The 12,677-nt window shown below is 42.4% G+C and overlaps 1 protein-coding gene across 1 annotated transcript in view; it reads right to left on the bottom strand.

The window, feature by feature from the left end:
• Positions 1-4,954: 4,954 nt before the first annotated feature.
• Positions 4,955-12,677, bottom strand: part of MPZL1 (myelin protein zero like 1) — a 153,923-nt gene continuing 146,200 nt past the window's right edge. The window contains exon 6 of the mRNA XM_086935573.1: positions 4,955-9,190. Within this exon, the coding sequence (XP_086791699.1) occupies positions 9,092-9,190 (99 nt within the window). The 3' untranslated portion in view covers positions 4,955-9,091. The remainder of the gene's footprint in view (positions 9,191-12,677) is intronic.

Raw genomic sequence — 12,677 nt, 5'->3', positions numbered from 1 at the left:
GTACTGCTTCATACAACGGAAACTATTTGCCCTAGATCAAGGAGAAGATGCAGTACGGATTCTGTTGGACCCATCTGCCGCATTCGATACGGTCTCTTATGACATTTTGAGAGACAGGTTAGCGGATAGTGGCATCCCTCACACGGCGTTAGCCTGGTTAACATCTTTTCTGGAAAACAGGTGACAAATAGTAACCTTAGGCAACTACAAATCAACAGAAAAACTGCCATCTGGAGTCCCTCAGTGCTCGGCCCAGAGTCCAACACTTTTTAATCTCTATAGGATACCACTGTTGAACCGGATTGCATCCTTTAACATGGAGTCTCTCTCGTAAGCAGATGACACCCAGCTAATCCTCACCCTTGACTAACAAACCCTGAACCGGATTGCATCCTTGACAAATTCCACAGCAACTGAAGAAAAATTCCTGCGCTGTCTATCCGCAGTCATGGATTGGATGAAATCAAACCATCTCAAATGTAATAGCCAAAAAGCTTGGGAAATCTAACCTCTTCATGCCCAAACAGTAGTTGCCGACTGATATGGCCCCACCTCCTAATAAGAGTAGATACTGTGAGGAACTTAGCGATTAGATTCGACTCTGCACCATCCTTCCACCAGCAAGCCCTTTCTGTGGCAGGCATGTGCTTCCACATGATAAAAACCCTAACAAATGTTTTTTTATCTACTCCCAGTCACTGCTAGGAAAACAGTTGCTGTAGCATTAACTCGGTCAAGCTTGGATTACTGTAACGCAAATAACGAAACGAAATGCCAGTGCTGCAAATCTCCTACAACTTCTTAAGGTGCATTGAACAAAACCAATGTCAACACAACAACTTTTTTCATTCAATTTAATCCAAATATTTTTTGAACAATTTACATTAGGTTTATCAAAATATCACAAACTATTGCCTACAGTTTAAAATGTTTCATTTCTCTAACAAAAAAGAAGAACCACCCTTAACCCCCTTACCAAACCTAAAAAGCCTTTTTGGGATTCCCCTTACCAAACACTTGTGCACACTCTATACACACCAATCACTCTGTACCTGAATCGCAATGAAAATTAAAAATGTTAATCTGTAGGCAATAGTTTGTGATATTTTGAGAAACCTAATGTAAATTGTTCAAAAAATATTTGGATTAAATCGAACGTAAAAAGTGGTTCTGGTGGCATTTGTTTTGTTCAATGCACCTTAAGAAGTTGTTAAAGAGATTTGCAGCACTGGCCTTTTGTTACGTTATTTGCAGTATAGTAGGCTTGGCCTTGCTGTCCAGAAGCCAAAATCAGCGTTGGTACCTGGATTACTGTAACTGCCTTTACGTAGGAGCAAAAAAGGCGGTTCTGAAAAGACTACGCATAGTCCAAAACGGACAGCCCGACTGGTACTACACCTACCTAGGGGGTCCTCGGACACAGCAGCACTCAAAGCACTCCACTGGTAGCCTATACACAAAAGGATTCTCTATAAAATCCTATCAGTCATCTTTAAGAGCATCAGGAAACAGGAGCCAAATACCCAAGGTCCAGAATCAAACCATACATCACAGACCGGCTCCTGCGATAGTCCTCGGAAAACCTTGTGGCACATCCCCCTTTCCACCCGACGTCGAGAGGGGGGAAAGTCAAAGGCAGTCCTAGGAACGAAAGCCTGGAATAGCTTGCCCACCCAGCTGAGACTGGCGCAGTCTGAACCTATGTTCAAGAAACTCCTGAAAGCACTGTATGGTCTGGGGCAGCAAAAATCCAGGTTATCACTCATCTGATCCTTACACGCCCACTGGATTCACTAATCGCCTCACCTCAGACTTCCCCGCATCCGACAGCGCCAAGATGCTCCTCGGAGTGAACGATGCGCTTTATAATTGCCTTCATTCATTCATTCAACAATTCTAAAACAGTCTGTCTTAGGCTTTAAAAGCTCCCTCTCAATTCCCCACCTGCTCCCTTACCCACAAACTTTGGAGTGCTATCTGATTCCCTATTGAAATTGTATTCCTTTGTCCATGCTACAAGAAAACCCTTGCCCATGCTTACCTTTTGGTACAATTCGTTAACATGATTGCTAGGAGCAGGGTAGCTTACATCAGTTAGATCATGACCCCTATGCCACACACCCCTTGCTCACCTCCTAGTACATTTTTTCATCCCATCACAAAGTCATCAACTCTACAACCTGTGTAATTGTACATCCTCCCTCACAAGCAACTCATCTCCCCTTCTCTCCCAGCCTAGTGTTTGCTCCTGGGAGACATTTCACACTTATTCCAAGGCTAATTACCGTCTGGGAGAAGCTGGCGAGCAAATGCAAATTATCCTCCAGGAACCTCAGGCCGGGAAAAGGTAACTTTCTTAAAGTTACTTTTCCTTTTTATTTAAAATCAGACTTCACTATTGAATTGGATATTTAATACCTATTAATAATGCATGTTTAATTATTTTTCTAACTGGTCCCCTTCCGGTATGTAGTATTAGAATTGTAATCAGTAATGTTTCCTATATAGGACAGATAGGCCTACCGGAAACATCCTTTGTGTGCTAGATACTGTATAGACATTAACATTAAACTTCTACATGCTTTACTTTTAAATACAAAGCGACCTGTCCTGTGGGCTACAAGGCCTACCTAGGGCTGACTCAATATTTATAGGGAGATTTTTACCTGTCAAAAAGGTTTGACAGGTCGCATATCATTTACACTGCTACAGCCAGGCTTCAACAGTAGGCCTGATGTCATGTTTGCGCTGCCACTGTAGTGGATGGCTCAATAGGCGCTGCAGTCAACTACTGGCATTTAACTTCCAGGCCCGGAGTACACTTTTTACCATACACTAGGCCCTTATATGCAAATTAAATATGCCAAGTAGGAGTATACCAATTCACCCATGTTTTAAAGGGGGCACAGGTACTTTATTACTATTCAGCAGGGCTATAGTGAAGAGTTCTAAAGCCAGCAAAAATACAGGATCCAGCAAAAGGTGAAAAATCTGGGTTGATCACAAAAAAAGTGTATTTCTAACATTTACAACTGCAAGAAATTCTTAAACACTTAGTGACTGACTGAATTGTATATCAGAGAGGATAGAGCACATTACCTTTTTTTTGTTTTAAAGATAGATGGTCTTCTTAGCAATGAAAGTGGGGGTCACCAAAATGCCTTGCATCAAAGCAGGATGCGGAGATCAATGAATTATGTCTAGATGCTGCTGGCACCTAACAATAGCATCTATTCTGCTGGAGCCAATCTTATACAAAACCGATGCAATGCGTGTAGTATGGCAGTCACTCTATTGACTTGTAAAATATAGGATTCTTTCCCTAGAGTCCCCTACGGTATGTCTGAAAGCTGCAGATGGAATGTGGAGAGCTGGTCTTCCATATGCAGCACGGCCGATCTCAAATGGTCTTCAGTTTTCATTCTGTAATGCTGCCTGTATGCTGCAGTGTCGCACTCAGAAATCCCTATCTAAGGACTCCATATGTATCGGACATCTTTGCAATGCACTGTACAGTAGCCAGGGTTTCATCATAACTGTCAGCTAGAACACTTACCCGAGGAAAAGCGCTCTTCAAAAAGGAGAACAAAAGTCACAACTAAACCCAAGCACTTAATACCACAAGCAACACGGTCAGCCTTCCGCATATACCAGGCAGACTTCGTAGCTCAACCACCACTCTTCTAAAATGTGAATCAGTCTCAAACTCTGAACAGTATGTACAAGTAAATGTGGTAGATCATGCACTCATGTCCATACTTAAAATGTGTTCTACCCCAACAGAAGCCATTGGGCTCCCCAACAGAAGCCATTGGGCTTCCCAAAAGAAGCCATTGGGCTTCCCAAAGGAAGCAAGAAGCCATTGGGCTTCCCAAAAGAAGCCATTGGGCTTCCCAAAAGAAGCCATTGGGCTTCCCAAAAGAAGCCATTGGGCTTCCCAACAGAAGCCATTGGGCTTCCCAACAGAAGCCATTGGGCTTCCCAACAGAAGCCATTGGGCTTCCCAACAGAAGCCATTGGGCTTCCCAACAGAAGACATTAGGCTTCCCAAAAGTCCGACTTCCTGCAGCCTCATGCTAAAAATAGCTCACCAAATCCATAAATAGTAGAGTTGCTACCACCTTTTCAGACTAAGTTACACTAAAGAGTACACACCCTCATTCTCTGCATCAAAGTTATATACTTTGCTAATGATTCTACTATAGAGAACTGTCCATTTAGGTCAGCAACAGAAAACATTTATTCCAGTGGAATGCAAAATTGCAACACAGAATCATACGCACAGTACACTCCAAAGATCTCTTACGAGATCAGATACACTTTACTTTTCAGTACCAACCATCATTAAATACAACAATGGACAATACGGTGCTTACTAAACAAACCACTGAAAGTACCACAACAATAGACAACAACATAGGCTGAGAAAGTGCTGGGATGCCCTACAAATGAAAATTATGAAAAGGGGATGTTCTCCAGAAAAAAAAAAAAAAGAGAATACGGTGTGAACACATCCTTTACAATTTATTAAATAAATGTAAAAGGACTTTTGATAGGTCCAGCCGAACAGTGAATTATTCTAAACATGGATCTTGGTTGGTGGTGGCTCTTGAGTGCAGAAATGTATCTATTATGCAAAGAGCATACAGTCTACACTGGAAATGTCCTACAATGCACTTTGAGAGTTTGGCAATTGTAGAAATTGTCTAAGCCTTTGAATAAATGTTTGTTTCTGTTACTGAATTAAACATTCAATTTGATGTGATCAGGACAAAACTACACCCAAGTAGAAAAGACTGCATGCATTTCTATTACCGTTTAAAGTCAAACAATTTCCAACGTACCACCACAGCATAAAATGTGCCTCGCCCAGGAAAAGGATGTAACCACAGTTTCCTCATTGACTTCACAAAGATAATTTAATGAAACAGTACGACAAATCACACAACAAAAAAGCAGTTGAAAATTTTATTTAAACAATGACAACTACAATCAAAACAGATTAAGGCATCCGAGACAAAATAAGAAAATAATGGCAGCTTCAATAAATGAGGTTCAAGACCATGGTACAAAAATAGTTTAAATGAAAAGGATAAACTGGTGACAGAACAGTGCAATTCAGTAATTATTACTGCATGATCTCAGGAAGACATTACAGGCTTTATGTCAAAGAACAAGTCTATAATAGTGTTTATGGTACTGCAGCAGGCCAAATACCTTTTGTACCTCAGAGCGAAAAGTGAAAATAATGTCCATGTGACCAACGGTGCACTACCTATGGCAACAATACACTTAAGGGATGTCTTATCGATTCATCTTAAAAAATATATAAAATCAAAAGAGTTGGGATCTCTACGAATACAGAAATTTCAAGCGTGAAGATCAATCAATATGGACAACCTACTTTAAACCTCACCTGTAACCGGCACTGACTAAAAAAAATGGTATCCAGGGAAGAGGATGCAAGGATTTTCAGTGGAACTATAACTCTGTGGCTGTGCACGTGCAATGTTGTATCAATGAATACATGGTTCCAAGGTAATGCTAACCTAAGCTGCAAGGCAATGTATATAAATCTCTCCAAAGAATAACATTAAATCAATATCAAATAGACAGTAAGTTGTGAACTTCCGAAGCTTACTCTTCAGAAGAAAGTCAAGGGAAACAGAAAACCTGGAATTTTAGGGATTCTTTTTTATTTTTATTTTCCATAGTCACCCACCCGCTTTTATTTGACTTAAAAGAATTAAAATCTACCACTTCAAAAAGTAGTACATAATTTAACACCCACAAAAGATGCTCAACTCTACAGGAAGTAAAGCAATATTTTTCCCATATAAAATGAAAAAGTCCTGATTGCTTTTTTAATAAATAGTGCAGCCTTTACGGTCTATTCAGTAGGTAACAAAAAGCCTACAAAGAAGATGGCCATCACACCAGCTAATTAGGTTTGATCAATTAATAGATAATTTATAAAACTCCTTGTTGGGGACAAGTACTCTTATCTGATCAAAAGGTCTGCAGAAAATAACAGCAGAGAAAAAGGGTTGACGAGATGGAAAAAATACCCTACGACCTACACATTTTGATCCCAAGTTCCGTATTTTCTTTAGCCTATGACAATTTATTTCCTACCTGGCGGCACTGCACTTGCTGGCCTAAATACCTTATTTAATGCCCAATGTGCTTGACACAAGTAAAATCAGACTGAAGATTCAACTCAATAGCTTGAAATTCCAGTTTACTTTTTTTTATTTTGTTCCACCAAATGTATGAACATCTTTTCCCCCTTATTTCGTGTCCACCTACCTCTATAAACGCAGGTTATTTTCCAGGGGATAAAATGTTTTAAAATAAATACTACCACCGCTGTATGGAAAGGTACACAGACCTGCAGGACAGTGTCGACTGGTGGAAGAGCACTCAACGCTCTAGTCTTGATTCTGGATTCACAAGGGAAGCCCCACTGAATTACAAGGTGCCATGATAGCCCTTGTGTGATGCACTGGATCTACAACTTTGCAAGACCACACCTTGCTGCACAAGTGATGCAGAAGACTAGACTCAATGACGGATAATTCCTGTGCTTGAAAGAACTGACCAGCTGTTGAAATGTTGATATCTAAGATCTGATTTACAGTATAGCTAGAGGATCCTTTTGTGTTAAGTGGGATTGTGGAAACATCTTCAGCTCAAACCCGCATCACAGAGTCCAACGCTCCACCACTTTCCTCAACAGACTGGCTGAAAATGGCAGGCAAGTCCCAATGAGGTAGAGGTAGAGGTTGCTGGACCTCGCACATCTGCTTCTTCGACGCACACATAAAAGATGTGAAAAATCCACGTTTTTTGATGGAGGAGCGCAAGTGTTATTTGCCTCCAGTGCAGCACTGTCCCCCTTCATCAATCGCAGAAAGAGACCGTTTCTATCCTTAGAACATAGAGCACTACTCATTTTAACGCTCTATAATTTTCATTGCCCAGTTCAGTGCACAGGATATCAAGAAAGGGTTAGTCTAGAGACCTTGGACTTTTACCTTAGAGTCTTTTGACACTGATGCCATGAGATAAAAATGCAGAAAATATCACGTTGTAGTGTTTTTAGGACAACCATTTATCCCTGTACTATAAAAATATGAAGTAGTTTCCATTTTAGAATTCAATTCTGCAATTTGTAATGTTCAGGATCTCTTGAAAGGATGCGGACTCCAGCCTGCGGGGAGGCAAGTAAATAGGACCACACCCGCAGTGTAACGACAACTCGCACCGTCCACATGGACATGGGCGAGGCATTTTAGAAAATAATGCTTTAAAGTATTCCCTATGGGCACCAAACTAATATGCCCTTCATCACAACCATTTTGAACGTGTTTTTGGAAGAAACAAAACATACTGTGGTATCAGTGGGACAAGTATCAATGCACCGGGGCTGAGCGACAAAATAAACCAAATCAGAACCTGCTGAGAAAGGGCTGTACATTTAGCAACAGGCTACAGACCAAGCTATACAGCATTCCAGGTAGATAGAAAAGGCATAAAAAATAAAAATCTACTCTATAAATGAAATACCTTTGGCTTCGCTTACACAGACTTAAAGTTCCAATAGTCTTCCACCTAAAGTGGCTGCACATTGTTATATGCAACATTACAATTTAACATGGTTATTCAAAGCACAATAAACACTACACAAAGGCTCCTAAAGATGCACAATGCATTCATCGAAGTTTCCAGGTCATGCTTCTATGCCATCTCCTGAAACATCTTAAGTAGCGCCAACAGAGGGTGCGGTACCCTGGGCATGTCATCATGCTACAACTCAAGTCCTTAGGCGGACCCAGGTGTCTGCACCACAAAAGGCCTGTCAGGCTACGAGGTAGAGGTAATTCATTTACTTCTTAGATGATGAACAACTGCAACAGCAGGGTTTCTTACACCTTCGATGGATGTGGCATTTGACTGCGGTGTGGGCTTGGTGTCTCAATTTTCCACCAGCAGCAAGGTTTGCTAAGACTTATAAGTGGTTGGATTACAAGCATCGGGGGACTCAATGCCTACCTGCACACCCCCCCATCTTTTGCCCCCTCCACAGTGGTTTAGGCTACCTACTAAAATTCTGAAGCGAGAGGCTGGCATAAAGACAATAAATCTACGAGGCTGTGAATACTGTTTTCTTATTGCTTTTGCCTATTTATGAATTCCAGGTAGCCTGTACCATGCAATACCCATCAATCTAAGGGCAGAGAGGTGCCACATTACTGTATAGAACTGGACCCCTCAGTGGAGGCACATCATGGATTTGGAAGAGATTAGATGATTGGAGTGAGATAGTTACATGAAGAAGCAAAACAGGTGCTTGCGTGGAAATGGAATCGCACGTTCTTAGTGTCGCTATGAAGAAGTCAATGGTCCTTAACCCCTTCAGCGCGGCGCGAATTTTCGCGCTGTGCTGAAGGTTCTAATGAGCCTATCGGCCATGACTGCACACAGAACACTTCCCAATGTACCCCAAGCACACTAGGTCAAGGCTACGTCTTTTAATTTGAGATGTTGGCAGTGCTCAGCGTCTTTATAAACATCTGGAAGAGGAACCTCTCAACCACCCAACCACTGAAATCACTTGCTCTCTGTACAGGGCATGAAAGGCCGTCACAACACCCTCATTTGAACTCAAGGGAGCATTAGCTCTATTGCAACTATGGTTTATAAGCTATATGTATATTGTTTCTCCTAAAAATACACTTTTCAATTTTATATATTAAAATACCATGCGACAACCTGTGAAAAAATATTTCTCATCACCCCATCTGCCACAACACTCCAAAAAAAAAAAAACGTTTAAAAATAGCTGCTTGCGAGGAGTGGAATCTGGCCACCTCTCAAGCAGGCACCACTGGTCTCAGTTTGGTAAACTTAAATAGAATATTTACAGGCACATTTATATATAATACACATCTGTCCGTATTCACATGCATTGGTCCAGGGCTGCAAGGCCATGTGTAGTTCCGGGGCACATTTGCTTCAAGTGATTCCAGTTGCAAAGGTTGCCCCTGTTCCAGCTTTGTAGGTTGGTGGTGTTCGGGAGATCCTCGCCTCAGTTTTTGAGAATGTTAGCATACACAACAGAATCAGATTTGATGATCTGGTTGCTTGTACCTCCCGAGTGGTCTAGTTGAGCGTATATGACTGGGCCCTGCGAACAGATGCAAAGACAAAAAGGCATTCATTAAGATGTCAGCAGTTTTTAAAACCCCATCCTGCTTCATTCCTCCTGGCTGAACCTCTACTAAATATGATGCAAGCGTCGGAAATCCAGCACTATCAGACGGTCTCTACAAAAATTACTGCAGAGGCAGGGTACACAAGTAGCAAAGAGTAAACAATCTATTAAAAAATATATATGTATCATGTTTCTGATTAAGTGTTGGAAACTGGATAACTAACTTTACAACTACACACCACAAGCACAAGGTTTAATAAGATGTTTAAGTAACTTCCAATTAAGCATTATTGCCCACTTCTGCGGGCAATAGCGAATGTCTATCCCGCCATAATGGATCAAAGCCACGGGTGAGGGCGCAATGATGGACTGGTTTTCAGAAAGAACTAGTTACTTACCTGTACACTATGGTTCTCCAGTATTATCTTTCATAGATTCACATGCTTGTATCTTCCCCGTCGTCATGGTGGGAGTCTCCATGTAAATAATAACCATAGCAGTAGAAGAAAAAACTGCCTGGAAACAATAGAGTAGTGAAACCAATAGGTAACCTCTCCTCCTCATTATGTGGCCCAAACTACAGCCAATCAGCAGCCAGCACCAGCCTACACCATTCCCAGCAGAGCCACCATACCTCAGATTTCCAACCGCCTTCGTGTGAGGAGTCTCCCTGAGCTCTGCTTAGTTTTTTCTCTCTTCACTGAACTTTTGACCTTCACAGTTGTGAGTCCGGTACTGTTCATTTCTTGTCAAGCATTATTACATTCAAAATGTCTGAAAGCTCCGAGAAGAGCCTTTTCAGAGCTTGCAGGTCTGGGGCAAGGCCAGATTATATTCTGAGGATCCCCACAAGGAGTGCTTGTACTGTATGTACCCTAAGCATATCCCTAAGGACTGCAAGTATTGCCAGACCTTCTCTGCCAAAACACTTAAGGATAAAGAAGAGCGCCTCTTATTATGGCTTCAGAAAAGGAAAACTCCACACTCCGAGTCTGAGGGAGAAGCCAAGGGACACACCTCTAAGAAACAAAATAGAGGGTTCTGTGAAGGAACATCAAGCCTTCCTCAGAAAAGAAGGCTCAGTCGTCGCTTCAGTCGACGAAATCTACTGAAATTCCTGTCAGATCGCCGACGAGACAGTAGACGACCTAGACGACGACCATCTCGTTGACGACGACGACAATCTCTACGACGACGATAATAATCTTGACGACAACGACTCCGTCGACGGTGAGTACCAGACCTTAGTCTACGGCAAGATACTTGTCGACGAGCTTACCGTCGACTACGCTGATGATTGTTCCGTCGACGGCCCCGTCGACGATTTCTTAGTCGTCGAAAAAATCGTCGACAATGCCATCTCCAACAAAGATAAATTCAACCTACATCTGTATAAAAAGGATTGCTCCGTCAATGGGATCGTTGACGAGCAAAAGAGGAAGGTTTTGTATGCGGAAGATTTCACCTCTTCTGCTCTCTACCATTCTGGATTGCCAGGAATCTGAGGTGGAAGGATCCTATGGTGTTGCTTACAGTCCGTCGCAGCTCCAAATTAAGCATCAGGATGCCGATGAGGAAGACCCTCAAGAGGTCCAGGAGCATTTCACTTTTACAGATCGGCTGGTCAAGGGCCAGATGAGATAGGAGTCATTTCACCAGGCTTATCATTATGATGACAAAGAGGAAGGAAGTGGATACGCCCGTGCGGGAAGAGGCCATGTCAGTGCCCGTCTCGTTCATATCAGACCTAAGGAGCATGATCAACAGCTATTACCGTCGATTTCCGGAAGACAATGCTCCCGTCCCTTCCCGGGCCACTGGGAAAGTCTCTCAACCTGCAAAAGAAATAACTCTGACTCCGCCACCTCCTCCTCCTCGGAAGTAGGTCCAAAAGGTTATTACAATTCGTGATGACTTACATGATTCCGATCAGGATGATCAAGAGGAAAAAGGAGAAATCACTCAAGATGACGTGGTTGGGGATGAATGGGACCAATATATTGTTCGAACGTCTCCGTGTCACCATTGCCACAATCAAGCTCTCCACCAGAGGACATAGCCGCTTTTTCCATCACATCGTGAAAACTGGCTAAGAGATTCCAGCTTACTATGCCAGCCAAGGAAAGCAAATGTTTCCTTTACGACTTCAAAGAGGCGATTGAAAACTGGAGAAGCCATTTTTACCCTGCAGGTAGGAGCAATAAGGTTATTAGCACCCCGAAAATATGGAGCACTGTGGGAGCAGGAGATGCCTCAACTGAAAGAGGACAAAAATAAATGCTCCCTGTGCCTCTTCCGAAAAAGATAGGGCTGGGATGCTTGAGATCCTTCTCTTGCTTTGGATGAGAAGAAAGCCCAATCACCCAAAGAAAATAAGAAAAATAAAAACTAGCTGAGTTTATTTAATTGTTTTAACTTTTGTCTGGCTGATGGAGCTTCTATGTCAGCAAAATCAAAGCGAGAAGCCTGGACAGCCGCGTCTGAACAGTCTATTTCACAAGATACTACTGGAGAATGAAGCCTTGGGTTTCATCAAATCTTTAAGCCGAAGCACCTCCTGGTACATACAACAACACTCCCTATTTTGGTCAGCGCGTGCCCTTAGGCTTGGGAGTAGATGCGTGGCCCATGGAAAGTAACCCAACATGACAGGACGGGGAGCTGCCATCACAGAATCCTCTTTACAGACCGGTAAGGTCAACTACAGCCTGCACAGCTTTCAGTCTTGCTGGCTAGCTAGCTCCTAGTGTTCCATCCTGCATGTTAACAGGAAACTAAGCCTCTCTGTGGGGGCTATAGAGCAGTAATGTCAATATGAAATGGTTAAAAATCAAGCAATCCAATACCACTCCACAGAACTAAATGGAGGTTATTCTGAACGGATCACTTAGTCAAGAGCAGCAGGTTTAAATGGGTCCAGTGCCAAGTTAACTCTGCCCAAGTCTGCAGACAATATAAGAGCTACTTACACCGAACACAGGCTCTCCTGTCTGGGTGCTCTCAGCAAACCATGGATACTCCTCTACTGTTAGGCCTGCAGGTCCCAGAGTCAAACCGGTGGTACACAAAGCATCTAGCTCCCAATTCCTTTTCATTACGTGGCACAAAGTGCTTACCCCCCCCCGCTTGCCAACTGTGAGATAGTCAAAAGCTTCAGCGAGCAGGCACCAGCTTCACTTTCTTTCTGAGATGCTTGCTGCTGTTCCTTAGTGCTGACAGTAAACAGTGTTAGAATGGACCATGCTTTTTCTAGTGGAATCTTCATAATTTTCACACGCTTGGAATAGGGTCCTTACTATAGATTTAAAAGGAGGTAGGTCATAAAACAAAAAAAGACCACAAAAATAAATTATAATTAACAAAAGTCTTTGCTGCACCTAACCAGTCACACTTAATGAAAAACCTCAAAAACAAAATCTTATTTCCTTTACTCAACAGCGCCTCACCAACGTTCAGAGTT

The sequence above is a fragment of the Lissotriton vulgaris genome, chromosome 8 (assembly GCF_964263255.1).
Source record: "Lissotriton vulgaris chromosome 8, aLisVul1.2, whole genome shotgun sequence".
In the NCBI taxonomy this organism is placed as follows: domain Eukaryota; kingdom Metazoa; phylum Chordata; class Amphibia; order Caudata; family Salamandridae; genus Lissotriton; species Lissotriton vulgaris.
This window is presented reverse-complemented; position numbering and strand designations above follow the sequence as displayed.